This window comes from Perna viridis, chromosome 4 (genome assembly GCF_037379345.1).
Source record: "Perna viridis isolate PV_CMFRI_1.1 ecotype Kerala chromosome 4, ASM3737934v1, whole genome shotgun sequence".
Classification (NCBI taxonomy): Eukaryota; Metazoa; Mollusca; class Bivalvia; order Mytilida; family Mytilidae; genus Perna; species Perna viridis.
In genome coordinates this window covers 35334093-35361823 of record NC_142448.1, presented here as the reverse complement: position 1 = coordinate 35361823, position 27731 = coordinate 35334093, and the positions used below count along the sequence as shown (strand labels likewise).

General features: G+C 31.4%; 1 protein-coding gene across 10 annotated transcripts; it reads right to left on the bottom strand.

The window, feature by feature from the left end:
• LOC148619888 (protein N-terminal asparagine amidohydrolase-like) lies at positions 1-27617 on the bottom strand. Of its 10 annotated transcripts, XM_088580276.1 has the most exons (12): positions 27557-27580; positions 20235-20357; positions 14115-14237; positions 11085-11187; positions 10214-10279; positions 8823-8931; positions 8195-8268; positions 7326-7379; positions 6192-6245; positions 4766-4866; positions 4250-4363; positions 1-3188 (listed from the first exon to the last, which is right to left on the bottom strand). In XM_088580276.1, exons 3-12 carry the CDS (start codon positions 14193-14195, stop codon positions 3024-3026), a joined length of 921 nt encoding a protein of 306 aa, XP_088436402.1. In that variant the 5' UTR covers positions 14196-14237; positions 20235-20357; positions 27557-27580; the 3' UTR covers positions 1-3023. The 10 variants fall into 10 exon arrangements, with proteins under 10 accessions (XP_088436402.1, XP_088436400.1, XP_088436397.1 ...); XM_088580274.1 differs by lacking the exon at positions 20235-20357 and having other exon boundaries at positions 27557-27617; XM_088580271.1 differs by lacking the exon at positions 20235-20357 and having other exon boundaries at positions 27513-27601.
• Between the last annotated feature and the right edge of the window lie 114 nt (positions 27618-27731).

Sequence of the window (27731 nt, the reverse complement as noted above, 5' to 3'; positions counted from 1 at the left end):
TCTATTACTTTCATTTTTATTCCTTTAAATGAACAATGCAGTCTATGTAAAAATGCTAATGACATAAAAAAATAAGATGTTCAAAACAAAATTATGACTACCAATACAAAACACTTGTAGTTCTTATCTCATAGTAAAAAAGGGAGCACTTTTAGATGAGTTAATTTGGGGAAGATGAAGACTTCAGACTGACATTTATTACACTAGCTGTTGCAAATTTGTATTTGAAAAAAAAATTAAATCCCTTTCATTATTTTAAGACATTCTCATCCCTCCATATGAAAACTTACCACTGTTACAATTTTTATTATCAAATTTTAAGTTCAAAGTCCTGGTTTTTAAAGATTTGAGGTTCCTCGTATCCTTTCCCCAACTTGGCTTAATCAATTTATCTAAATACTAGTACTTGGTATATATAAATTTATTTTCATTACAAATGGAAATTTTTCGGTGACAATTTCTGTTAATGTTGAAAATAAAGTAACAAACATACAGCATAAAATCCTTCTATTATACTGACGGTCAAACAAGAATCAAACAATTAACCTGGAATGGCCTAACTGTGCCACCAGGTGTCATACCACTATTTCTGATCTCCATTACTTTCGATGTTAAATTCAGCTTTTTATAAGGCTCTTAAAATTTTTTACATTACTACTGATGGTGCTAGAGGGGTATCATTACCTTAACTCTCATAAAAATATCAACATACCTTATGTGCCTTCTAAGAAGGAACGGTAAAGTGAAAGTAGATAGGTGCAGAAATCACTACTTTCGTTTTGAAATTTAGCCATATCAAGAGGCCTAGAGTTTTTGTTCAGAATTGTTTTACCCTACACTGAATAAAGAAAATGTCATTATGAACTACTTTCTTTTATGTTCAGGCGACTGGTTTCCGAAATAGTGGTATTACACCTACAATAAAGAAATTAATTCATTTATTATCTCCCTTGCCAATAGTATGAAAATCACAGTTCAATAGAAATACATACATATTAAATTAATGTTGAAATGATGGCAACTATACAACTCACATCTTTACTAAAACGGTTGGAAGATTTTAAACAACTAAATATATAAATAATCACAGCATTTGCTTTGAAATTGAAAAAAAAACCATATAATGGTAATGTGAAGTCCAGAAGTAACACATTCTGTCATGTCAGGCTTACATTTTCTTAGCCAATATCACTGAATATTTAATTTACTGATTATAAAAGTGTTTGTTTGAATACTGTAAAACTTTATATTTCTCCTAAGAAAAGGAGGAAATCTTGAAGAACTACTGAAGTTGTAAATTTCTATCAAGCAAAATCTGACATTAAAATGGTACTGACATACACCATGCTTAAAAGCTGCTTCTAAATCTTTTGCTTAAAACAAAACTAAAGCTCCCTTTAATCGCCTGGAGTTTTCAATAAAACAGCTGATAAGATTTTGTCCACCTGGTTGAATTTTGCCTTTCAAAGGGCAATAAATTTAACAAGAAGTTGTCAAACAATTTTGACTCAAGAAGTCTTTGGTAGGGCTTATCATTTTCAACAATTGAAAGTTTCTTTTAATCTATCATAGTTTTCAAGATATTGACTGAAAACTGTTAAGAAAAAAGTCATTTTTCCCCTTTCAAGGACAATAACTCTTACAAGGAGTCACCTGACAACTTTTATCCCTGAAAATTTTTGTTGTCCCAATAATTAGGATCATTTCAGCTACTGAAAGAATTTGGCTAAACCTAACAGTTTTGGAGATATATGCAAAAAAACTACAGTCTGACCCCTATGTTCTATTTTTAATAAAGGCGGCCATTTTTTTTTGACAGATCAAAAATCCACACAACAATTCTATGCAGGATACCCCAAGAAACATTCATACCAAGTTTGGTTTCAATTGGTTATGTAGTGTCAGAGGAGAAGATTTTTGAAAGAAATAACATTAAAATAGCAAAAATCATTGAAAAAGGGCAATAACTCAAAATGGCTTCACAGATTAAAACCAAAATTAACCAGAGATAGATCTCATCATGCTGGACACTTTCACCATGTCAAAATTTAGCTTAACCTAATGGTTTTGGAGATATATGCAAAAAACTGCTGTCGGACACCTATGTTCTATTTTTAGTAATGGCGACCATGTTTTTCGACGAATCAAAAATCCCCACATCAGTTCTATGCAGAATACCCCAAGAATCAGTAAGAACATGTTTGGTTTCAATTGGTTAAGTAGTGTCAGAGAAGATTTTTGAAAGAAATAACATTAAAAATAGAAAAAATTGTTGAAAATGGGCAATAACTCCAACATGGCTTAACAGACTAAAAACCAAAACTTGACCATAGATAGATCTCATCATGCTGACATTTTTACCCTGTCAGAATTTAGCTAAACCTAACGGTTTTGGAGATATATGCGAAAAACTACCGTCTGACCCCTATGTTCTTTTTTTAGTAACGGTGGCCATTTTTTTCGACAAATAAAAAATCCCCACATCAGTTCTATGCAGGATACCCCAAGGAACATTTATATTAAGTTTGGTTCTAAACAGTCAAGTAGTTTCAGAGGAGAAGAGTTTTGCATAATTGTTTACGATGACGGACGCCAAGTAATGGCAATAGCTCACATGGCCTTTGGTCAGGTGAGCTAAAAAGAGAATCGTAACAGTAAAATCATGATTTGAAATAGTAGAATTCTGCTAAAAAACAGAAAAAGACCATCCCTGTATAATACGTTAAAATCTGTCTAAACCAGACCCAATAGGACTGTCAGAGATATTTGTTTGGTTTTAGACAAGTGTTTGGGCAACTAATATATTAAAATTCATACGAAATGACTTCCAAATGTGTCTTGTTTAGACAGGATTTTGGTTTATACAGGTTGAACTGTAAAAAAAAAATAAGCTGTGTACAATGTAATTCTCAAATTCCTAATTTTTACATTCTCATATAACTATAAATATTCAAGAACAAAATACAGGCATGAAGATTTTGATTTGATTCAGATCCATTACAAAGGTAAATTGTTCATCCCCATCACACCTTTGTCCATGTTCCATCTGTTTCCAGATTGTAACATCTAGGTTTATTATCAGGAAACATGGATTTCTTAGGATCAGGATAATCTCGTATCTGTACCAGTGCTGCTCTAACGGATGCTTCGAAGTGTGGTGGCTCTTGGTCAGGTGATGTGGACAGGTGCTGCAAAACACAATCATTTCAAAATAAAACTAAAGAAATTTCCCAAAAGGACATATAATATACCCATTTCTCAAACAATCCATATACAGAGAGTAGTTGTGCGGCAAAGTTAAAGATTTTACATAACAAAGTACACTGTATTTGTTGCTCTAATTCACCATAGGAAGTTGATCTCTTGATTTTCTTGAAGCTTTATCATAAATTTCAAATCATTCTAGCTGCATAACTTTGAAATTTAATTTGATGAAAAAAATATGCAGCATAAGTACACTTAAACCCTCAGTGGGTGAAATTAATTGTGGTCCAACTTCAAGACCTTCCACACTTTAAAGTAAATACAACAAAAGGCTCCCAGGAGCCTCAATCGCTCACCTTGTTGAATTTCGCCTTTCAAAGACAATAAATTAAACAAGAATTTGTCCAACAATTTTGACTCAAGAAGTCTTTGGTAGGACTCATCACAAGATCTTTTCAACAATTGAAAGTTTCTTTTAATCTATCATAGTTTTCAAGATATTGACTGAAAACTATTTAAAAAAAAGGTCATTTTTCCCCTTTCAAGGGCAATAACTCTTACTCGGACGACGACGACACTAAAAATGACACTAACATCAAGTAAGCAGGAAGTAGTTGTTGCACGGATGAGCTGAAAGTCTAATGAACAATACAATCCTTCATGTGTAAGCTGCTTACCAAATAACTCTATTTTCTCATGAAGGGGTTTTATGATTTAGCAGATGAAAATTTATTAGCTAGAGATATGTACAGAATCTCTGAAACACATGGCAGTCCTATAGTTCTTTAAAGCTTTTAAGATAAAAAATGATCAATTTAAGGAAGTAGACTTAGGGTATGGACACAACTCTTACAAATCATAGGAACGTTTGTATTCATCATTTGACAACAATCTTGTGTAAGCATCAAAGTTACTCAGATACATTTCATTCTGTTTCATAGGAAAGCTTGGAAAGCTTTGGTGAATTTGAATATGATAAAAACATATCACAGATTTCAAGAGTTATTTCCCTTTTCCTAGGTCTACCTCCTTAAACAATCATTACCTGTCTGATAAATGGGTCAGGCATTCTGCATAGAAGTTCTATTTCATCCATAGTACTGTATGTTATAGGATCCAGTCTAATCTGACTCTTCCTGTGGTCATATACATTTATTACCTGAAAAAAAAATATGGAACCTCCTCATGAGGATTCTGATTTATGATGAATATTGCTGTTATTTTAGTGATTCATATCCAGGCAAAAATTATTTCACATGAATTTCAGGTGATTTTCACCTAAAGTGAGAAAATAAAATTTGTGACAGATTTCATATGAAACCTTTTGTGAATTGAGCTTTCATGTGAATTTCATGTGAAATCTTCAAATAAAGTTCATATTAAGTGGATTTAATACCAAAATCACATTAATTCCATGTGAGGTTCATGTGAATTTCATGTGAAGCTCATTTCACATATGAACAAAAATTGCCTTGTAGAAGTTGCACTGTATACAAATATATGTAGGTTGGTAGTTATAAGTGATTGCAAGTAACATCTTCCAACAACAATCCTTACATACCTCCTCTGTTCCAGTGAAGTGTCTGGCAGATCTAAGTGGCATATCTGGTCCATGGTCTAGGAATGTAGCTCTGTATATATCACCTGTCTTTACATTGACAGCTGGAAAATATATATCAGGGGATTCAAATAAGCTTCAAACCATGAAAGGTCCAGGAATAATAAAGTTAAGTTAAATTTAAGTACAGCTCTAACAATCAAAGAACGAAGTCTTCAAAGTCACTAATCACCAAATATTCTCTGTCACTGATTTTAGCTTACTTTCAACATCGGAAATGGCACAAATGTGATATGCTCTAAAATTGGGTGACTTCCACTAAAATTGTGGTTCCCTTGATATGAAGCACGCTTTCTAAACTGTGATGACCCAAATGTTTTCAATTACCTTGAACCAGATTAAACAACTGGCAATGGCTATATATAGATATTGGTGTGCAGATCATACATATGACCTATATATAGTCAATTGTAATGAGCCCTGTGTTTGAATCGGAAATCAGGTAATATTACATAAACAAATCATTTCATCTTTTAATGTAAACTTCCCATTCTCATACAAGCAAAAAAACACACAGACGTGTATGATATTTTTTAAAAGAGGTAACTTGTAGCGATCTTTGGGTTTTTTATGATATTGACCAGGGAACCAGATTAGGAACTAGATTAAATAACTGGCAATGAATATTCATAGATATCGGGGTCCTGCTAATGTATATCACTTATATAGTCTTGTAACAAGTCCCAGTGCCTGAATTGGAAACTGAGGAATGTTCAATGCTAACCAATCATTTCAGGTAAACTGCCGTTCGCATACAAGCAAGAAACTTACTTAGAACCCACGTGTATGATATTAAAGAGGTATATTTTTATCTCATATGAAGCTAGAACTATGAAGCTATGGTGGTAAACACAGCACAGATCTGCAGAATTATGTGGAGTATAAATATACAATTACGCAAATCATATGAGAATATAATGTACTAAAATTACGAGTGCAAGAACTCACTAACAATATTAGCGACTTTATCATTCAGATTCTGATTCATCACTTCAAACTTAAGCATTGTGTAATGTTAAGTTTCCCTAAGAATATTGTATATCTGGTGCTCTGTCAGGTCCAAAATCTATAGGAGGTTGGGAACCCCCTTTTTTGGAACTTGTAAAATTGGTCAAAACTGGTAAAAACCAAGTACCTCCCTTTTCCAAATCGGCACTTTCGGGGGCATTACTCTACAAAAGGAAAGACTCAATATTCACAATGGTTTTGGTATTTAGATAAGTTTTAGATAGTATTTAAATAAATTTATGCATTGGTTTTCGTGTTTTTTTTGTTTTTTTTTAAGATTTTTAACACATGTTTGCCCTATTTAGGATTGGTCACACCTCCAAACTAAACTCCTCCCCTGCTTATAATACCATATACTAACCTATTCCATATATGATTGGGAAATTTATTCCTCTTTTCTTTTCATTATTCAAATCTACAAAAAAAAAACAATTAAAAAATTGTCAAATTTGATTTAAAGACAGTTATTAAATTTTTCCAATTTTTAACAAACTTGTGGCGATTAAAATCATTACTGTATTTCCTGCTATTGCATTTTGTTTGAGTTTTCAACAATTTTCAGATTTTTTTGACAAAACGTTACTTTTTAAAGAGACAAAAATAAACTTCCTCCATGTTTTGATGTACACATGCTCAGGAATATGCAATCCAATGTTTTTCGACAGATAAAAAATACCCACATCAGCTCTATGCATGATACCCCATGGAACATTCATACCAAGTTTGGTTCCAATTGGTCAAGTAGTGACAGAGGAGTAGATTTTTGAAAAAGATAACATTCAAAATACCCAAAAAACATTGAAAGAGAGCAATAACTCAAACATGGCTTAACAGATTAAAATGAAAATTTGACCACAGATACATATCCTCATGCTGAACACTTTTACATCATGTCAGAATTTGGATAAACCTAACATTTATGGAGATATATGCAAAAAACTACTGCCTGACCCCTAGGTTCTATTTTTAGTAACATCAGTCATGTTTTTTGACGGATCAAAAATCCCTACGACAGTTCTAAGCAGGATACCCAATGGATCATTCATACAAAGTTTGGTTCCAATTGGTCAAGCAGTGTCAGAGGAGAAGAGTTTTGAAAAATTGTTATTGACAATGGACAACGACAGACGCCAAGTGATGGCAATAGCTTACATGGCCTTGGGCCAGGTGAGCTATAAAATCATTAAAATTAAAATAATATGGCCATTTTATTTTTCTCACTATACAATTTTCCATTATTTAAAAACAAATGAAAAATCAGAGGTAGCTTCATCTCATGATGTAAAACACTGTACCAAAGAATTAACAAAATGTACATTTGTACCAAAATATTTTTGAGGTTATTTTATGACATTTGGACAAACAGACAGACATTGTGATGTATGAGAAAAGATGGGCATATATATTCCATCTTCATTTGCAGGCCTCATACAGTTAAGATAGTCTTCATGATATTTTCCCCTTTGTTTCCTGCTTTATTTTACCATATATTTACCACAAATACAGGCTGTTACTAAATGAATTTCTTCTGGTGTGTTGTTAAAGGCATCTAAAAAAGAACATTACAATCAGAGTTAGAAATAGTAGCCTGCCCGCTAGCCCAAGACTGGCTATTTTTTGGCAGGGCAGGCTAAATTTAGCAAAAATCTATATAGCCATATAGTAAATATATTGAAAAGATGTATTCTGGACTGGCTAGAATTTGAGTGAGTTTCCTACCCTGTTACAATATAATTGATTCATTCTACCAAGTTGAAACTGAATAAAGTTTGATACAAATTTTCATGGTTAAAATGTTTATTTATAAGTTTACATCTCTGCAAACACTTTAATGATCCCACAAAACTCAAAATAGGAGACAATGCACAATTCATTAATAATATATCGAATATAGAATTATTTTTGCGTGTGTTAAAGCTGAGAAAAATGAAATGGAAACCAAACTGTTATTGGAAGAACCAACATTATTTCGCTATAAAATTGTGCTATAGCCCTCTTCTCATTAGTGAGTGTATTATTAAATGATAAACATGACTTCTGAAAAATAATGATATTGAAATTGACACGAACACAAATACGCTACAGTAGATTAGCAAAGATAATGTTTGATATAATGATTTAAATTCACTTTTGATCAGGGAATAATGTATGCATTTAAAAATATTTGGTAAAGTATAAAAAGTATGTCAGAATTGAAACAGGTTGTCATGAAATTTGCAGTTGTACTGATCAAAACTTATCTCAATGAAAAAGACACAAAATACAGATTTACCTAAAGTCATTGCTTTGTAAATAATACATTTCAAAAATTAACCAAGATCTATTCTGACAGTTCATATATGTTAAGTACTTTACTATACATACTCAATGTTTTTATAGACACTTTTTCTGATGACTGGTCACCATCACAAAAACCTCCAAATATATGCATTTCAAATCTATAAAATATAATACAAATCATGTTGAATCTGTCATTTATACAAAAACTGTAACATTTGCCATGCAAAAGCAAGAAGTCCCCTAGTTATGTAAAAGATGACCATTAAATTACAAGTCTTCAAGTTGATGCCATCATGAAACACCCTAAAGTCATTGCAATCCGAAATAGGAGTTATACAATAAAATTAACTGATAAAAAATACAGACTTGTTTATGCTACTAAAAGAAAATTATTATTTTTGGCTGTATTTAAGAAAATCAACCATAAAACCATAAACTTTGTGTGATTTTTAATTTAGGTCTATGGATAAATTCACTTTCTGTAGAGAGTAATTCACAGTTAAAACTATAGAAACTATTGAGAATCTGTATAAGTGAACATCTTGTAGAATGTGTGAAAGTTTCATTAAATTCCATTCAGCAGTTTCCAAGGAGCTGAGGATGAAAACTTAGGATGTACAGTATAATACAGAGAGACAAACAGGTGGATGAGAACTATAAACCTCACCTTCCCAAAACAAGAGGTATAATAATATCTTTGATGTATTCATACCTGCCAAATGGTTTGTTTTTACACAATTCATTCATGTTTCTCATTATATCCTTCACAGCTTTCTCAGTTCCATAGCCATCAAAATGTGTTACACAAACTGCACCACAACCTATTTAAAACATGGATCACAGTTTCAACTTCAAAAGCAGAAGTTACAAATAATACTGTGGCCGAATGTTAGAAAAACCCTAAAATAGCTTAGAACCCTCCTTTAACTGGACTCCTCCATTTTCCAAAGTTTATGAATCAGTAACTGATGAAGTTCACAACAACTTTTAAAACTATATGTAGATCTGAAAGCCAGTTTCTTAATCAAGCAAAATTATATCTGATTTACTCATTCTTTATACACAATACCAAGAAATTTTTGTTAGAATTCACTATGTACTTTTTCAATAGATTATATCAACTTAAAATGAAAGCAGAAGTTACAAGTAAACATTGTGCAATGCTAGAAAAACCCTAAAAGAGCTTAGAACCCTCCTTTAACTAGATTCCTCCATTTTCCAAAGTCTATGAATCAGCGTCTGATTTAGTTTACAACAACTTTTAAAATTGGATCAGGAAGCCAATTTGTTATTCAAGCAAAATTACATCTGATTTACTCATACTTTATATAAAATACCTGGAAATTTTTGTTAGGATTTACTCTGTACTTTCTGAATAGATGAGATCATTAGAACTTCATAAACAATAAATGAAAGTTGTGTAATTGATTTTCTTGATGATTTGGTTATTTCATCAACGTTTTAAATTGATAGATTTTTTGTAATATCACAACATGGGACAATGTGATATGAACCAATGATATGACAAATTCATACATGTTATCTGATTGGTTGTTGTGTGATTGTGATGCATTATCGATAAAATACGATTTGTTAACAGCCACATTGTCAGGTTTCTTTCATAGATTTACTGTAACAACTGGGGACGCCATAGGCAGACTATTGCAAAAATTTCTGCCATAGAAGATGCTGAATTTCAAACAACAAAATATTTAGGGTTCTATAAGATGTGAAATTTTAATATCTTACTTAAAGAAGTAGACCTAGGGTAAGGGACATAACTCTTAGAAATCATTGAAACGTTTGTTTTCAGCATTTTACATCAATCTCATGTACACATCACAGTAACTTGGAGTTATTTCATTCTGTTTCAAATGAAAGAGAGAAAGGCTTTGGTGAAATTGAATATGGTACAAACATATCACTGATTTGAAGAGTTATGTCCCTTACTCTAGGTCTACCTCCTTAATTTCAACATCATAGCAAACTTGATCATTTATAAATATGTTTAAATTGAATAACTTGAGTTGATATTTTGCAATGTTCCACTTTCAATCATTATGAAATCTATAATTACCTGTTTTAACTATGTTACCTACATACCTGTATGCCTGAGAACTATGATATGACATGTTGTAGCATCTTCTGTTCCTATTACATGGATTTTCTCTAAAAAAAAAAAAATTGAAACATTTAAAATTAAAGCCTATTGTTTCCAATGGTCCTCTGCTTTGTCAGTTAATTGAAAAGCACATATGGAAAGATCAAAGAAAAAATACCATTCCGACATTAAATTTCATTTGGTTAAAGTCTCTTAAATTTCAGGGAATCAATTTCATGACTAACAATCTCAAATTTTTCATGTTAAGACAGACATTACTTTAAAGATTTTTTAACTGCAATTTTCACAGATTTTATCACACAGCTTGACATTAGAATGGAGATAACTGTATTGCATCCATGAATGATGTTTTGAATGAATTTAAAAGACTATTTTAACACAATTTCATACACCATGGTTCAATAACTCTGCAAAAGAGGTGGCATGGCACCTACAATTCAAACTTGGTTTATGTCCAAGTATAATTACATCACAGCTGGTACAGAAGGCTATGTAATTTAAAGGTTTCAAAATCAACAATTCTGGTCTCAAAATTTAGTTTAATATTTCTAATGTAAAATTAGCATAATGCACTTGAGCCCTGCTCTAGCTAGAAAGCTGGACGGTAATATTTTAAGCATGGCTAAAGAGCTTTATAATTAAAATTTCCTGTTTCCTGTAGAAAATGAATCCCTAGAGGAAGTTATATATTGGCAATTGATCGTTGTATTTAATGACGAACTTTTCTGTGGAAGGCAGAAAGTTTCTAAAATTGCTCTGTAAAATTAGCCATGTTAAGGTTGCTGAAGCTTACTTCCCACACTTTAAACCTATCAATAGTATTCTAAACCTATAGAATGATATATGATTTACCGTCCTCTGGAGTTGTGGCAGCAAACTCTCTCTGACCTACATACAGTAACCCAATAGGGACAACCTTCTTTACTGGGCTACTTCTTATCTTATTTGCTGACTCCTATAACAAGAAATCAAAATTAGTATGATAAGCAGAAAATGTTTTCAAAGGCTTGAAATCAGAGTGAGCCCCCAATTTATGATTTTTCTTATCCATTACAAAATAAGACGGTAAAGAAAGTTTTATTTTTTAACTAAAACTGGGAATAATTATTCTAGTTGTAGTATATATTTTACAGAAGGTATAAAAATGCTCTCCAATTTTATCTAAAAAATTGTGGGGACATATAGAATTGCATTTAAAGTAAATCATATTTAATATTTCTAGTATAGATTTTTTCTAGTTTTTATTTAAAGATGACCCTGAATGAAAATACTTTAGAATTTCAATGTAAAAAACATTGGTCAAAAATACGATTTTGAGATAACTGAGCCTTATTAAAGCCATTATTTTACTACAATTTATATGGATTCTGTTGGGAATTTTCTAAAAAAAAAAAAACTGGAAGATGAAATTCTTTATTACTGTATACTAAAAACACTTAACTTACATTCTTTCATATTTCAAAACGAAATTATGGGCTCACTGAACTCTTTGTCATGCAATATAAAAATAAAATATCTATATATTTCTATGGAACATTTTTCTGCCAATGACCTCCCCTTTGAAAGAATCTTCCTGCCAATTATAATCCCTTTAAAGATATTGTTTTTAATTTTACCCTTAAAATTTTTATGTCAAAAAATTATTTTGAAAAAATTTAATTATATCATTTTTACATCATTTAAAACAATATTAGTTTATAGATAATATATATATATATCTGAATGATAATGCTAGATGACAGAAAAGAATGCTCCATGTAATAGGTATGATATACCTTAACTTGGGTCTGTAACTTTGAGATAAATGAAAATAAAAATTTCATTCCTTTGCAGAAGTTACTCATAATTACACAAATAATTATCAACATTTCGTATAAAGAAATTTTTTTTTTATTTTTATAATTGGTTACTCCTAATTTCAGGGCTTGTTCCCGATCTGATAAATGATAAAGTTTCATTTCCATGAAAAAAAAGGTTTTACCTACAAGTTATAATACATACTACAAGTATATCTTCCTATAAAATCAGAGTAGATTTTTAAACCAAATATGGTAACAATACAGTGGAACCTGGATAAATTAATGCTAATGACCGACGACCATTTTCCAATATAGGACATACATGTAAAAAATTGTCATCCCTTATAAATTAGTTTGCATGGTTTAATTAGTGTCTAAACATCCTGTCTTCCTGTTTACTAATTGTTTATCAGAAATTAAGATTCTAAACCAAACAAATCTCTCAGTTTCATAGAGATTTAATTTAGACATGTTCCACTGTATCTTAAATTTGTACTTTAATGTGCTACTTTATGATTGAAAATTACAAGGTTATCAATTTTATCTTAAGTGGTGACAAGGCTGATTGTGCACTAATAAATATATTACAGTTTTCAAGTATCAAAAATCATTAGTCATCCTGCCAAATTTCATTACAATACTACAAGTGTCAGACTGTCTTAGGCTTATTGTAAAACATGGTCAGGGATCAACAGACTAGACTGGAGAAATGACAAATTAAATTTAGCCACCAAAGTAATTATATTCCTTAAAACATCAGACCACTCATAGTTGTCTTCAAGCAATATGCTGAGTATGGAATTATTTTTACATTTTTTTTTATTGCTTGAACTTTAAGTGACATACTATGTTAAGGAAAGTACTTTTCCATTTATACATAATGAAATAGAGAGCTTCAGAGGACTTTCAAAGTATTGGAAATAGCTCTGTATCATCATGAAAATTATTACATATCACACTGCAGGTGTTGTCAAATGAAAAAAAATTATTTTTTTTTAAATTAAAGGGAACTTGATGAATCAATATTTAAAAGATATCTATTTAGAAGAAGTTTAAATTGCTGAAAATTTTATCTTTTAAACAAGTTTGAGACCCATACCTCATTCAAAAATCAAAACAATTGAACAAAATTCAATCATTAACCTACCTAAATTGAATAAAACCTTCCATGGGAACAGGTTCTGTTATGACAGATTTCACTGTAGTTAGTATTTTGTATTCTCTCCATTATTTACTGTGAAAGTACTTTGCTTAGTGGATACCAATGTCCATAGTTTAGTCCATCTGTTTGTAGATTCTTGAATTGGTGGAATCTACAACTTTATTATGCAAGTGACTGGAAAATTTCCTTTTCTTTGGGAACCAAATTTTCTGTATTACCAAATCCATGACAACCACAAAAATTGGTACCCCATGAACAAAAATACTTTCACAGTATTCAAAGTAGCAAAGGAAGGAAAAAAGTTTAGCTGATAAGCTGAACTTCTGGTAGCCTTTTTAATCTACCAATATGTAGTTTAAAGCAAATACTGTTCTAAACTACTACCCTCTTATTGCTACTCTTTCAAGGGTAAAACATATCAACCCTTTTTCCTAAATGAGCAGACAAAAGTTTCACTTTTAAAAGGACCAATTTGCTCAAAACAGTTTTACTACAGTACCAGTAGTCCTGGTAAATATTAAGCATAAGGCTATCAGCATAAGATGGATATACATAGTAAACTAGGAGATATCCTTACCTGAAAATCAACCTAAGCTAAGAGATATCCTTACCTGAAAATCAAACTAAGCTAAGAGATATCCTTACCTGAAAATCAAACTAAGCTAAGAGATATCCTTACCTGAAAACCAAACTACTGTAAACATATTAATTTTTGCGGTTGCTAATTCTTCGCGGATTCTGTCAAGTGAACATGTTCGCAGTATCAATATTTGCTGTTTCAAAAAATGTTGAGGGTTAAATAGTGTTAAAATCAATTTCACAGGTATTATTTTTCACAGTTTTCTGTCCATCGTGAAAATAGCAAAAATTAGAACACCGCAAAAATTAGCATGTTTACAGTAAGCTAAGAGATATCCTTACCTGAAAATCAAACTTGGATAAGAATTCTTCAACCGTCTCAGGTACTCCTCCCATAGGTTTTCCATCAATCAATAGTGGCATTCTGAGTAAGTGGTGTGCAGACTTACTTCAGATCTCATCTACCTGAAATACAAGATATCAATTGATAAGTAATATCATAACTCAGTATTTGAAGATATTTTGAGATTCATTATAACGATTTGAAGTCCTATGCACCCTACTGTTGAATGTGTGCTTGAATAATAATAAAATGGTTTGAACTGAAATATGATTTTTCACCGTCATCTATCAATCTAATTAATATTAGACCAACTAATTGTTCAATTCAGTCAATGAATGAAGCATGGTTATATTCTACATGCAGTGACTCTACACAGACAAAGTTATTTCACATGATTTTCACAAGAATTTCACATGATTTTCACATGACTTGAGCAAATAAATTAAGTGACAGAGTTCATGTGAAATTCAGGTGAATGGAGCCTTCATGTGAAATTCACACAAAATGTTCACATGAAATTCATGTTTAGTGAATTTCACATAAATTTCATGTGAAGCTCGATTAACATGAATTTCACGTGATAAATATTTGCCTGTGTAGGTGGAACAAATGATAGATCAAATTTTGAATATAATAATCTTTAGGTTTTTACTGGACATTTGGTTTGTTTAATTAGAAACTTCATTTGAATAATTTCGTCCCATTAAAGCAGTCAAAATTACAGTATGTTAAAATGTTAATGCTATCTGGGCATTACTTCTATTGATACTAGATGAAAACGTCTTTGTAACACAATATTTCTCATTCATTATATATGGGTAGACCTTGAACAGGGCTTCATGCCAACTTAAATACAGAATAACAATAGTTTGGAGACAGAAAGAACTACATGTATCACAGCAATCACGAAAGATCAATTTGATTATAGGAAAAGTTTCTGTCATTTGGAGGCAATCGTGCCATTACCAATAATTATATAATAGTTGCTTTTGTTCGAGACATTATCATGATAAATTGACCGCCCTAAGGTATAGACTGAAACCTCAAGATAAAGCCTTGAGCCGCATGGGAGGACATTATCAATGATGAAGCACTTGGGCAGCCAGTTTATCAGTAATGCATCCTATGAAAGCAACTACTGTGCTTATTTCAGTGAAGAATCTGAAGCATTATCATGTGGTAATGCCATTAACAATTAAACACAAATACTTAGTCAAAAAATTTTAATGTGCAGATAAAACAAAGCATATGGCAACACTAAACACTTTAACACAATAGGAAACTTCGTTGTATGGAATGAGTTGAAATAAATTTGACTGGGATTGCAAATAAAAAACCCAATGGAGCAACATAGAGCATGAAAATACCAATCCAATATAAACATTGTAAATTCAAGTAAGCTTTACACATGTTTTAGAAGTAATCACTTAACAGCAGCATTCAAACCAATATGAAAATAATATTCTTTTGTCACTTTGTGATTAATTCAAATAAAAATGAAATATAACAAACAGAATTGAAAGATGGAGAGAAAAATAGCACTAGATCCCTCCAGGGGCCTCTATGCATAAGAAATACCACTTCCCTTTTGAAACCAAGATTTACATGAACAATAATGGGTCCATTCTATGTAAATACATGTAATAAAAACCTGCTTTACATTCATTTACTTAATATTCATCGGAAAATCGGTAGATATTTTATAAGCCATATCAAATTGTATACATGCATGAAAGAATGTATGTACACAGGGCATATCTATGCTTTGGTGTAGAACACAGCTGGAGTTTACACTTTCTTATTTTAAGCCTATATAAATATAACTGATCAATAAAATCAAAACAAACCCATCAATGAAATAAATAATTTAAATCTATATACAAACAAAAATTAATCTAAACTTTGATAAAAAGACTCAGAATAATGTTAGGTGTGCAGATAAGGGTTGAACTCAAAGATTCTACCAGAAATATCAATTTGTCAACAGCACTATCTGGGGATAAGTTGCCTGATTATCAAGAACTAGCTACTATCATATACAAGGCAGCTAGTTTGTAAAATCAGATTCAAATGTCAGCATGTATTATACAAAAAATATTTATAACCAATAACAGACTTTTATCAATTAACATCAAAGTGTACAAATTTAAATCACAAGCCTTTGCAAGAATCATGCAGTGGTTAAAACTTTATCCCCAACTCAAACTGATGATATATTTCTCCATGTTATCATAAAGAAAACTTGCAGTATCTTTAATCAGAACTTGATAATTTGTAGACTAGTCTACCATTGATACTTGAAATAATTGAATTCAGGGAAGATAACTCTTAATTTTTTAAAAGCAGAAAATTCAATTGAAAAAAAATCATCTCTGTTTAGATGCAGAGATAAAATACTGACAATTTTAAGCAGAGAACACCATCATGATTGGATGTACTGGTTGCATTTTAACAGTTGTTTTCAAATTTGACAAATTTTACCAAATTCTTTCAAATATCTATAGATCTACTAAATTAAGATCAAGATTGCAAATAATACTCTTGATCTTGTAAACACATTGTAGACTGTATGAAATAAATAAACACCGACATATGTTCACAATGATAGAGTTTTGGGAACTTAATTTTTTCCCACAATGTCACAATTGCTCAGTATAAAGGAACAAATACGGGGATACAAATTTATCTTACGTTCAGTTGAAATAAATATTCAATCTGTCAACTAAAGTTAGTAGTAGAAAGAGAAAATCTGGTCCCAACACCACAAAACTTCATTATATACTATTTCATAAGTCTGTAAATATTATTATTCTTCCATGGTAACTCCAATTAAATTATACGGAGTAAATGAATAAAATATACAAGTATAAGCTAAGAATATTCTCAGACTAGCATTTTTCTTTTTTCATTTGTATTGCACTGATAATTTTGCAACAGACCACAAATTGTTGAATTCTGAGACAATACTTTATTCCACTTCAGGACTGGAACATGTATAACCAATTCTGTGCTAGATTGACACACATACAGCGCTAAATTTTAAAAACCTATAGTTTGCATGAACTCATGTTATCCCACTCATGCATATGTATCATTCAGACTCCAGACCAATAATTTGCCGTTCTGTCTCCTGCATGCAGTATGACTAAAACTTAAAAGCACTTCCCACTTCTACAGAATCTGATATAACAAGCTTCTTGGCAGGGAATTAAACCAACAAGGGCCAATTCGGTAGATAAGCACACCTCGTCTATATGTAGCAGGTCACTTGTGTTTAAAGTGCAATCATAACCAGTCATTTACATTGTTTGTACAAGTATAAAAATGTTCATGTGGTATAAATTAAGCAATAAAGTCTATTGCAGCTCAGTAACAGACACCATAACCATATAACATATAAGCATTGCACCATAGAGGACCAACATATGACGAAATAAAAGACCAGCCTTCTATATGTCTCCTGTCTTGTCTACTAAATAACATTACCAATGTCCCCTGTCTTGTCTACCAAATATAATTACCAACATTCCCCTTCTTATTTGTCTTCCAAAATAACACTACCAAAGCCCCACTTCTTGTCTACTTAAGAACATTACCAATGTCCCCCCTCGTCTACTAAATAATATTACCAATGCCCCCCATATTGTCTACTAAATAACATTACCAATGTCTCATGTCTTGTCTACTAAATAACATTACCAATGTCCCCCATATTTTCTACTAAATTACATTACCAATGTCCCCATATTGTCTACTAAACAACATTACCAATGTCCACCATATTGTCTACCAAAATACATTAGAAGTATGAAAGAAATAGTGAAATTGAATATTAATGCAAATTAAGTATCTGTTATTGTTAACAGTGGATATTTAAAATTCTGTAGGAAAGAAAACATGAAATTATATAATGCATTCAAAATTAAATACCTGTTTCAAGTTAGGAATAAGTAATGCTAAAAATGGTTATTTCAAAGGGACATAACTCACAGGAAAATGCTGATGTACTAACTTAGTTGCAATATCATATGTAGTAATTAACTTTTCATTTAATTTTATAAAAAAAAAAACACAAAAAAAAAACATACAAGTCTTTTCTGAAAGCTGAGACCAATTCTGAATACAGTAGACCCACAAAAAAAAAAACATAAAAATTTTAAATCTCCATACATGCAATAAACATTAATAAAGTATAAAGTAATAATGGTAAATCATAAATCTTAATACTTCCAGGGAACATAACGCATACAGTGGTAACACTAGAAAAACAAACATCAAAAGCCTTAAGTACTTCACCCTGCAATTTAATTAAAATCAGTCGTAGTAACAATTCCATTCAGTCATGACATGCACAAGAGTATCCTGAAAAGGTCAACTGAACAGAAAGTTAAATGAAGTATTGTTAGACCCTATATGTAGTGACTGAAATAATTAGCAGGTTTTGTTCCAAACTACTTTATTTCGTATATGTATGAAAAAGTGTAGTTAACCTCAAGACCTTTAGAACAGAAATGCATGGGCTTTGAAGCCTGTGTGGAAAGTTTGGGAGCCTCTATACAAATAACTTTCATAGATGCAGCATGCCATACATCAAATTTACACTTAATTTTTTTTAAATCATGGATAAGAATTGACAGTGAATACACCTTCCCCCATCCCACTCATAGCTAGTCATCTGACTCTTTGCACCAAAATAAATATTGGTGTTAGAGTCCACTGCAAGAGAAATCTCCTAATTTTATTACAATATATTTTCACAATTTTATCTTTCAGAGTCATTAAGTGGCAAATGACATCTCTGAATAGCTATCATTATTAAATACAAGCAGAATGAGCTCATCATAAATACGTAGTCTGCATCCACTTTATTTTCCATAAGCTATATTCAGACAGAAAATTCACATTGTCTACAACTTATATGTATATCTACATGTAAAATATATATATATATAAGGCGACTAAATGTAAAAAAAAATCATAACAATTGAAAAACATATCTTTACTGATGCAATTTCATTTTTCCCTGAAGATTACCTGATATTATGTACATTTCATTTAAAAAAAAACATGAATATGACCAAAAAAACCATGCATACTGGTATGAAAAATTACAAAATGAATCCTTCATACTGTCATGATTAAAAACTACATGTATGATGAAATGCGAATTTTGCTAAAAACTACAATTAACATGCAAATGATACTTACAACTGGAGGAAAAACATACACTTGAAATGTATGTCAATAAGACAAAAAGTCAGTGAAGCATGCAAAGCCTATATAACCCAAAACAACTTTACTGAATGGCTATTATCTAACCAATATAACTTTAAATAGAACAACATTTAAGGTTTAAATACGATCTACCTTGGTAAATTATGACAAAGGCAGAATAATTTAGAGCATCCTCTAATCAAATCCCAAAATATTTTTCCCAGTCCTTTTAGAAACCCAGAGAATTAAACATTTACCTTAGAAGGTTATTACTCTAGCAAAGCCAATTTTTAAATGACTATTATTGATTGTAAATTCTTTGTACCGAATATTTTAAATTGGACTGCGCCTGTTCAATTCAATGTATAGTGGATAAATTGTTGTATAAATACCTAAAGACCTTATCAGTTATTGTAGAGAAATTTGATAATGTTTTTATGAACTACATGTACATTGTACATTTTGTACATGTAGGACTTTAAGTTGCATACCAGTAATTGATTGGTATCCTACATATACAGTGCTAATTGAAACTTAAACCTTGAACCAACATTTAAAAAAATATACCCTTGGTAATAATTATGGATTCTATAGATTTTCAGGTATCAAATGCTAAAATATCCTACTACAGTTTTAATAGTGTTCTTTAACAGCTAAATAAAGAACTTAAGTTTCTCCAAAAGAAAATTTTATTTGAGTTTTAAGCAACAACAAAAATAATATCTGTATTTCCTATTACTATTTAATAAAAAAAAAAGTGGCTCTCAAAGAGCCTGAATCACTTACCTGGCAAACCATGTCCTATTAACTAAGTAAGTAAAGGTACAATGCTTTGTTACCAAGTTTGAAACAAAAATGCTGAAAAAGAGCATATATTGATGAATGCAATCAGTTAAGTCAGTTACCTATGGCACTGTAAAATGTAGGAAATGCCTTCAAAGTGTTTTTCGAACCTCTGGAAAAAAATTTGGGCAGGGGTCCCCCTAGACCCTGTTGTTCTGAGGAGGCAAAAGCCCAGTATACATTTGCTGAAAAAAATAAAATGAAGTTAAATCATGGCTATACAACATTTTCATCATCACCATTCAACTCAGGAAACCATGTTTTTTTTTTATGAAAACCAAATATCATTGAAATCCAAGCAAGTATAAAATTAGTGGGAAAAATGGCAGCCATTTTGAAAATGCCAACCAGGACAAACTTTTGTCGTCACCAATCAACTTACAATACCATGTTTCCGCACACAACTAAAAATCATTGGAATTCAAGCAACTGGTAAAAATGATCGCAAAATGTCTGCCTAAAAAAATTTCAATACTGCCTGTCAACTCAGAATATCATGTTTATCTTATGAGTAGCCTTCATCATCATTATTCTTCTGTAGTTGAGGAAAAAATAGCAAAAAAGCATGGTGAACCCTCATCAGAATTTTGCTAAATTAAACAGTTTTTGAGTTATTTGGAAAAAAATGTATGTTGACCTGTATGTTTTATTTTTAGTACATTGAGGTTATGTTTTTCGAGGTTTCTCAAAAATTTAAAAAAAAACAATTTGTGAAGGATACCCTTAGGAACAACCATGTCAGGTGTCATTCAAATTGGTCATGTAGTTTAAAGAAGTATTTTGAACTAAATATCATTGAGATTTGATATCTGTGGGCCCCGATGTCAATAACATGTGGAAAACAAACCCTCTGGTGTTGGTTAATATATGTGTCAAGTATAAACTTTGAAATCATAATGGTTCTCAAGATATAGAGCGGACACGATCTTTACCACTGGACATGGGGTTGTCAACTGAAACCAAATTTTTGACCTTGACCTTTGACCTAGGAAGTTGTACATACATTATGACGCACCTTCTGGTGTTGGTTAATATACGTGTCAAGTATAAACTTTGAAATCATAATGATCTCTAAATATAGAGCAGACACAAATTTGTTACAGACAGACATACTGATCTCTACAGGGCGACCTGCCTAAGGCGGGGCCCTAAAAAAAGCTCACAATGATGGACAATGACAGATGACAATAGCTCACACAGCCTTTTTAAGCTAAGTGAACTAAAAAAAGGCTTGATTATCTGGACTATAAAAAATCTTACTTATGATCTAGGAAAGCAGTGGCATCCATTCATGTGTAGAAGATTTTTAAAAATAACTATTCCATTTGCTGCATTAGCCTGCTTTAGCTTAGTACTGGTAACACACTTTCTAACAATACCAGGTTTCCTGGGTTCAATTCCCAGGTACCAAACTATATACGGGAAATCTCCGAATCAAGCTATGATTTTACTTCACATGAAATACTGTTACTAGGACTTCGATGTTCAAAAATCTAACCGATCTTGAAAAAATACTGATCTGATTGTATTTATCAAATCTAAGCATAACTTTTCTAAGACAGGAAAAGAAATCATATTTGAAATTTCTGCAAATTCGTCAATTGCGTTGGTTTGAAGAGTATTTGTTTACGTTACAGGTTACATGTATGTATAAAATATTCCCACAGAGAATTGTTATATTTCTAGAATCTTTACAAATTATGAATCAGACTGACTTATAAAATCAAAAAGGATATTGCTAGAGCTGTTCATATTGGTTAATTTGAGAACTAAAGAAAAAATGCAATACCTACCACATATTTAAGACTACAGCTACTGAGAGTTAGAACTTTTTTAATGTAGCCTGGAATGACCTTTAATGGAACTATGCATGCCAGGGCAATAGATTGTTTGAGTATACATTTGCCCCTAGGACCAATGATGTCTTAGAACTTATGAAAAATAAGCGACATATCTATTGATAAGGCCTTTGTAGCTTATATGTGAGCAAAGCAAGCTCTTAAATGTATAGAAAATTGTCTAATAATTCATCATACTGACACTCGATAAACTTTTGTCCAGGCAAAATACTACATCAGAGTACTTGAAGATTCAGAAATATTAAAAATGCAAAGGTCTCACTAACCACTTCTAACGTTTCCATTACTTTACATGTTAAAAAAGTAATTTTCAAAGTCTCACTGTGAATTCCCAGGAAAAATGACACCTTAAAGTTGCATACCGTTGCGAAGCTTGGAAAATAAGGCTTTAAAAATCATTATGCTAATGGTACGATGATAGTAGAAATTCTTCGCAAAATTTACTTGAATAAATAATACTGAAAATCCACATTTTTACCTGTTCTGCTAACTGACAGCATGGAGGCAAATTACTCACACGTGTAAACAATATTTATACACTTTTGTAGTTAATTACATATATGATTTTAAAGTACACATTCTCAGCTTCATTTTGACTACTTTTAATCATAATACACACAAATAATGCACTTACAATGCATATGTCTAGGTTCAGTGTGTTTTTGGTACTACATAGGGGGTGGCCATTTGACCCGGAAGTGGTTAGTGAGACCAAACTACACGAAACTAAAAGACATCTGTTATTTTAAAAAAAAAAAACTACTTCTACTTGGAAGAATCTTGACAAAATCGTGCAACCTATGCTGTACCAGAAACAGTTCTTTCAGTAATTTTACTAATATTGGGGAATGCCTTTGCCACCTCCCACTTATTATTGATGAAAAATTCCTAAATAAACCTGGCAAAATTATTAATGGCATGAAGTCTAATTACTTGAAAAGGGAACCTGATACTTTTGCTTTGGACTTTGCTCACAATAAACACCACTGCCCTCCTCATATTAACTGTCCTTTTACAGGTTAATTCTGTCTCATATTAGGATTGCCATCGCAAGACGATTTTCCAATTGTCCCTCCAAGCCTGTGCTTAACTTCCTTAAAGTGTAAGCTCTCGATTCTTACAAGTAGGGTTAAATCAATTCAGATAGTTGAAAAAAGTAACTGTGCAAAGTATTACATAGCAAAGAAAAGGCATAACAGGGATACTGATCTTTTTTCTATCGTAGAGGGTCTCAATTTCTTCCGACATTGGTTATGTTTATGACATCACAAGCACTAAGACAGGGGAAGATACTCCTGTAAAACTCCAGCCAATACTACGTAAGTCTAAATGACTGAATAATTATAATTAGTTGAACAACATAAGGCCGATGTTGCCAAAGTATACAAGCTGTTGTTATGGTGAAAATACTTTTGCACTTTTTCTATTTTTGTTCTTTTTTTTAAAAAATTGTACATTGCTATTATATATGTTCATTGATATTTTCATATTCAGGAAATTTAAATGAAAAAACACATCTTTGAATATGAAATAAATCATAAATTAAAGGAATGAACAATGCCAATTAAGTGTTCTTTTAGAATGCCAACAGGTTACCGCTAAAAAGTCTTTCATAAAGTAAAAGTTTTTGTTTACCTGCATGTCTGAATTAGCTTGTGAATCAGAATTTTGCCTTTCGGCTTTTTCATCGAAACGAATGACCCGATAATTCCCTGGGGACAAATGCTTTGATCTGCTGAAAATTTACTTGAAAAATGTTATTGGAGGTCGAGGGGCAGGGGTAAATTGTTTTAAAACATAAGTTTGCATTGTTATCAAAATACAAACTAATTGGTACGTTAAGTTACATGTAAATTGACAATAATGGTACCATTGTTGACAAGATTGAAATTAATCAAAAAGTTCATGGAGAATGAAAATATTCAGAAAAAAATATTGTGATTCAATATTTTGAGAATTTAAATTCTTTTTTTTAAAAACTTACAAACGTCAAAACCTATGACAATACATTAGTACTAGAAAAGTTCTAAACCATGATGATAACGATTGTTTTAAAGAACAAACAAAATTACCAGACTTTTTTCAAAGCAGATGTCATCAAAATGATCTACGCAGACTAAGTTGACTCTGCTGTATGTAACATATGTTGAAGCTGTGACAGGGAAAGAAGTTGGTTGAGTTTAGGCAAAATTTTGCATCAAAAACAAAGTCTACATTAAGAAAATTTTATGTTATTTCTCCGGTTTTAATATGTTTTATAGTTGATTTCTTTGATTCATGGTAATAATTTGAACATATACAGTCATATATGCCCTACAAACTTGGCTGAGATTGGAAAAATCTGTTAAAAAGGCTGGAAAACACCAAAATTTGTGCAGTTTTTCACTCTTTTAACAATGGCCTTATGTGTGTTGACTCTTGTGCTTCATATATTTTGTGTACAATTGCCAGTTATAACTCAAGTAAAAAATATCTTGAGTCAACAGACCTGTGGCCACATCCGTTCCACACAAAAACCATCTTAAAAATTGAAGAAATGTTAGAAGTTGAGGTTTTTGTAAACGTTACATAAATGAATACTGTTATTTCTGGAACATCATTATAAATCTTGTCAAAAAAATCTTATGTTCAATGTTTGCAACCATTTTAATATACCACTACTACCTAGAAATCAGCTTCAGGAATGATAAAAAGACTTTCACCAGAGCCACTGGACGTGAAACCACATATTGTAATTGACCTAATCAGTGTATATTGGGTCATTTCAATTTCTGGCCTTGCGATTATTAGACATATCGATGACAAGCCCACAATCAAATACAATGCCACCTGTGACCAATCACATGATATCAATAGAAAAGATTCTGATATTTTGATGCCAATTTTAGGCGTACTATGAATATTTGAGATGTTAGAGTTGGTTTTTATTTGTCAGTATAATGTTCCAAATACATTTGCAAAATTTGAAAAAATAGTGAACTTACACTAAGATTTATGTACTATGCATATACTGGTAATTTAAACACTTCCATCAACTTACTAATGGAAAAAGGCCGAAAAGCATGGTTTAAGATAAAGATATCAATAGGATTGGATAATCCTTGTTCACGCTTAGAAAAATTATTTGATACTATAATCAATCCCATTATTATGTATGGATGTGAAATATAGGGAATTAATTGTAACTTAAAAGACACAGACCCATTTGAACATTTACACATAAAGTTTATCAAGAAATTTCAGGAGTACACAGCAAAGCAATAAATGTTGCATGCATTGCAGAACTCAATAGATACCCTTTAAAAACAAAAGTTATGACAGAAGCAATCAAATTTTGGGAGCAAATATGTCATTCAAAAAACACACTTGTTTAATAATAAGATCTATAATATATAATTTGGTTTTTTTTTTTTTTTTTTGGGGGGGGGGATGCAAATCATCAATACAATAAGCCCTAGTGGTCATAAATGCATCAAGGTTAATCAAAGAACTATGATCAGTAGGTTTTTAGCCTCCAAGTGCTGACATTTTGCAATTTTGATTGCAAATACTGAACTGGCACTGGCGTTTACCATAGTGTTCTTAATGTGATAATGGGTCTCCACACTGGAGAGCGATTTAAATACAATAAAATGCAAATCGGCGACAGAAAATGCCGAAATTCCTGATTTTTTTTAATTATTTTTGCCGACGCCATAAAAAAGTTAGGGTTGGTCGGGTTACCGGAAACACATGTTTTTTTCTTTTAGGCCAAAAGGAATAGGGGTTTAGCTTTCTCATATTAAATACCCATGATATTAAACAAAATATATCATTTATGAAACACGTGTTTGATTAAGCTATTCAAAATCAATATAGCTGCTTAACAGAAAATAATAAACTCTGCTTTTATAAAAGTTTATACAAATCAAATTGTAGACCTGCTTATGTCAATGTATGCAAAAATAAATCTGACATATGCACAATTTGTAAATTTAGAACTAGTGCTTATTCTCTCACAATTGAGAGAGGAAGCTACCAAAATATCCCAAAAAGTAAACATATTTGCACTTCACAAATTGAAGATGATGTGCATTTTTTCATACACTGTCCAGCCTATTAAGTACCCAGACAAGTTCTGATCAACAAGATAAAAACAAAGACAGAAGTTTCTTCTTAATAACAGAAAATAATATATCTGTGGCAGATAGCGTCTTTAATTTGCATTCATTTTTAATAAGTAACTTCAACAGAGGTTTCCAAGATCATTATACCTTGTATTTGAGTGATATTTGGATTTAATTTGGTCTTTTGTCTCTTTTACTTCGTTAGGTCCATTATGGTTGTCCGTGAACTAATTGAGTTCCGAATGAAGATTTACTCTCGGGTCTTTAGTATTGGGTGCATTCCAGGTTAATGCATGAGTACTATTCTCATTTTAGGGTAGAGCAATTTTATTTGAATACTTTTCATAGATGTATTAAACAAATTAGTTGGAGATTCCTTTTATGGAAGTGAACTTTGTTTAACCTTTTTTTTTCCAGTAGTATATAAGCTCGTAAGATTCTCACTTTAAGGCTTTTTTTTCCTTACAAGAGCCAATAGTATCTGTGCAAGACTAAGGTAGGTTCCTTTAGCAGGACACTGTGCTACCTTGCAGTTGTAGCCAGTACCAATCATCAATTGTGTAATTTTGGCTCTTGTGTACCTTTTCAATATTTGGCATTTTTCTAAATTAGCAGGATCTTCAACATCTGGTCTTGTTTCGGCACTTTGACTTAACTTTAATTAGGAATGTAGGTTTTGTTTTTAAAATGTAGGTTTCATGAGCAGAGTTTTATTAGGGAGTTATTCTCATAGGTTGACCCATTAAACTATGTTAAACTTCGTAACTTATTAAATAATTGTTACTTAAAATATAACAAATACACTGTTGATAATACAGGAGACAGAAACTCAGGTCCCTGTGTTTGAACAGGAATAAAAATGCTGTTGATTGAAAATAAGACTGAACAGCTACAATGTAACATCTTAAATTCACTAGCTCCGGTTACATATCTTTTATATTAAACAGTAACTGTTTGATTATTCTATATGCCTTACATGAATTGAAATTATAAACAAATGTTTAGATTTGTCAATTAAATAAAGTATTAGTTAAAGGCACCACTGCTCGAGTTTTTTAATTAGGGTTGTTATTAGAACTGTCATTTCTTGTATGTTTGGATTTGTGTATTGTGTCATAACCATTTATTTAGCTGCGAAACGTAGCTCTATTTTTTTTTTGCATTTTCTTAACGTTCTAGATCGCAAAATCAAAAAAAAAAAAAAAAAAAAGATCAAGAGCTACGATTTCGCAGCTACCATTTATTGTAAATATCATGTTTGTACGAATATTTATATTTATATTATATAAAACTAACTTTAGTTATGAAATGGTCCTTATACATTGCTCAAGGAATATTCGAAGATTAGAAAAGAATTTTCTTAAAACAACTTTACTTGTGTGTTGAATCTTTACAACACTGAAACATTTTTGACCTTACAAGGTTGATTTATTTCAATCAACTTTCTGTTTCGGAAGTTGAAAGCAGACTACTACTTCCGGTGAGAAAATCTAAAGTGGGGAAATATTGTAAACATAAGTTATCAATTAATTTTGACACACCACATGGCAAAAATTTGATAAATAAATAAAACATTCACTATATTTTAAAAACC

What these genes read in the sequence shown, in the direction of transcription:
- LOC148619888 (XM_088580274.1), bottom strand. Translation starts at nt 14,195, where the DNA reads ATGCCACTATTGATTGATGGAAAACCTATGGGAGGAGTACCTGAGACG. An exon ending in CATAGTTCTCAGGCATACAG is followed by an intron (nt 8,932 to 10,213) that starts GTATGTAGGTAA and finishes TGTTTTAAATAG; the next exon opens with GTTGTGGTGCAGTTTGTGTA. An exon ending in ACTTCACTGGAACAGAGGAG is followed by an intron (nt 4,364 to 4,765) that starts GTATGTAAGGAT and finishes TTTTTTTTTCAG; the next exon opens with GTAATAAATGTATATGACCA.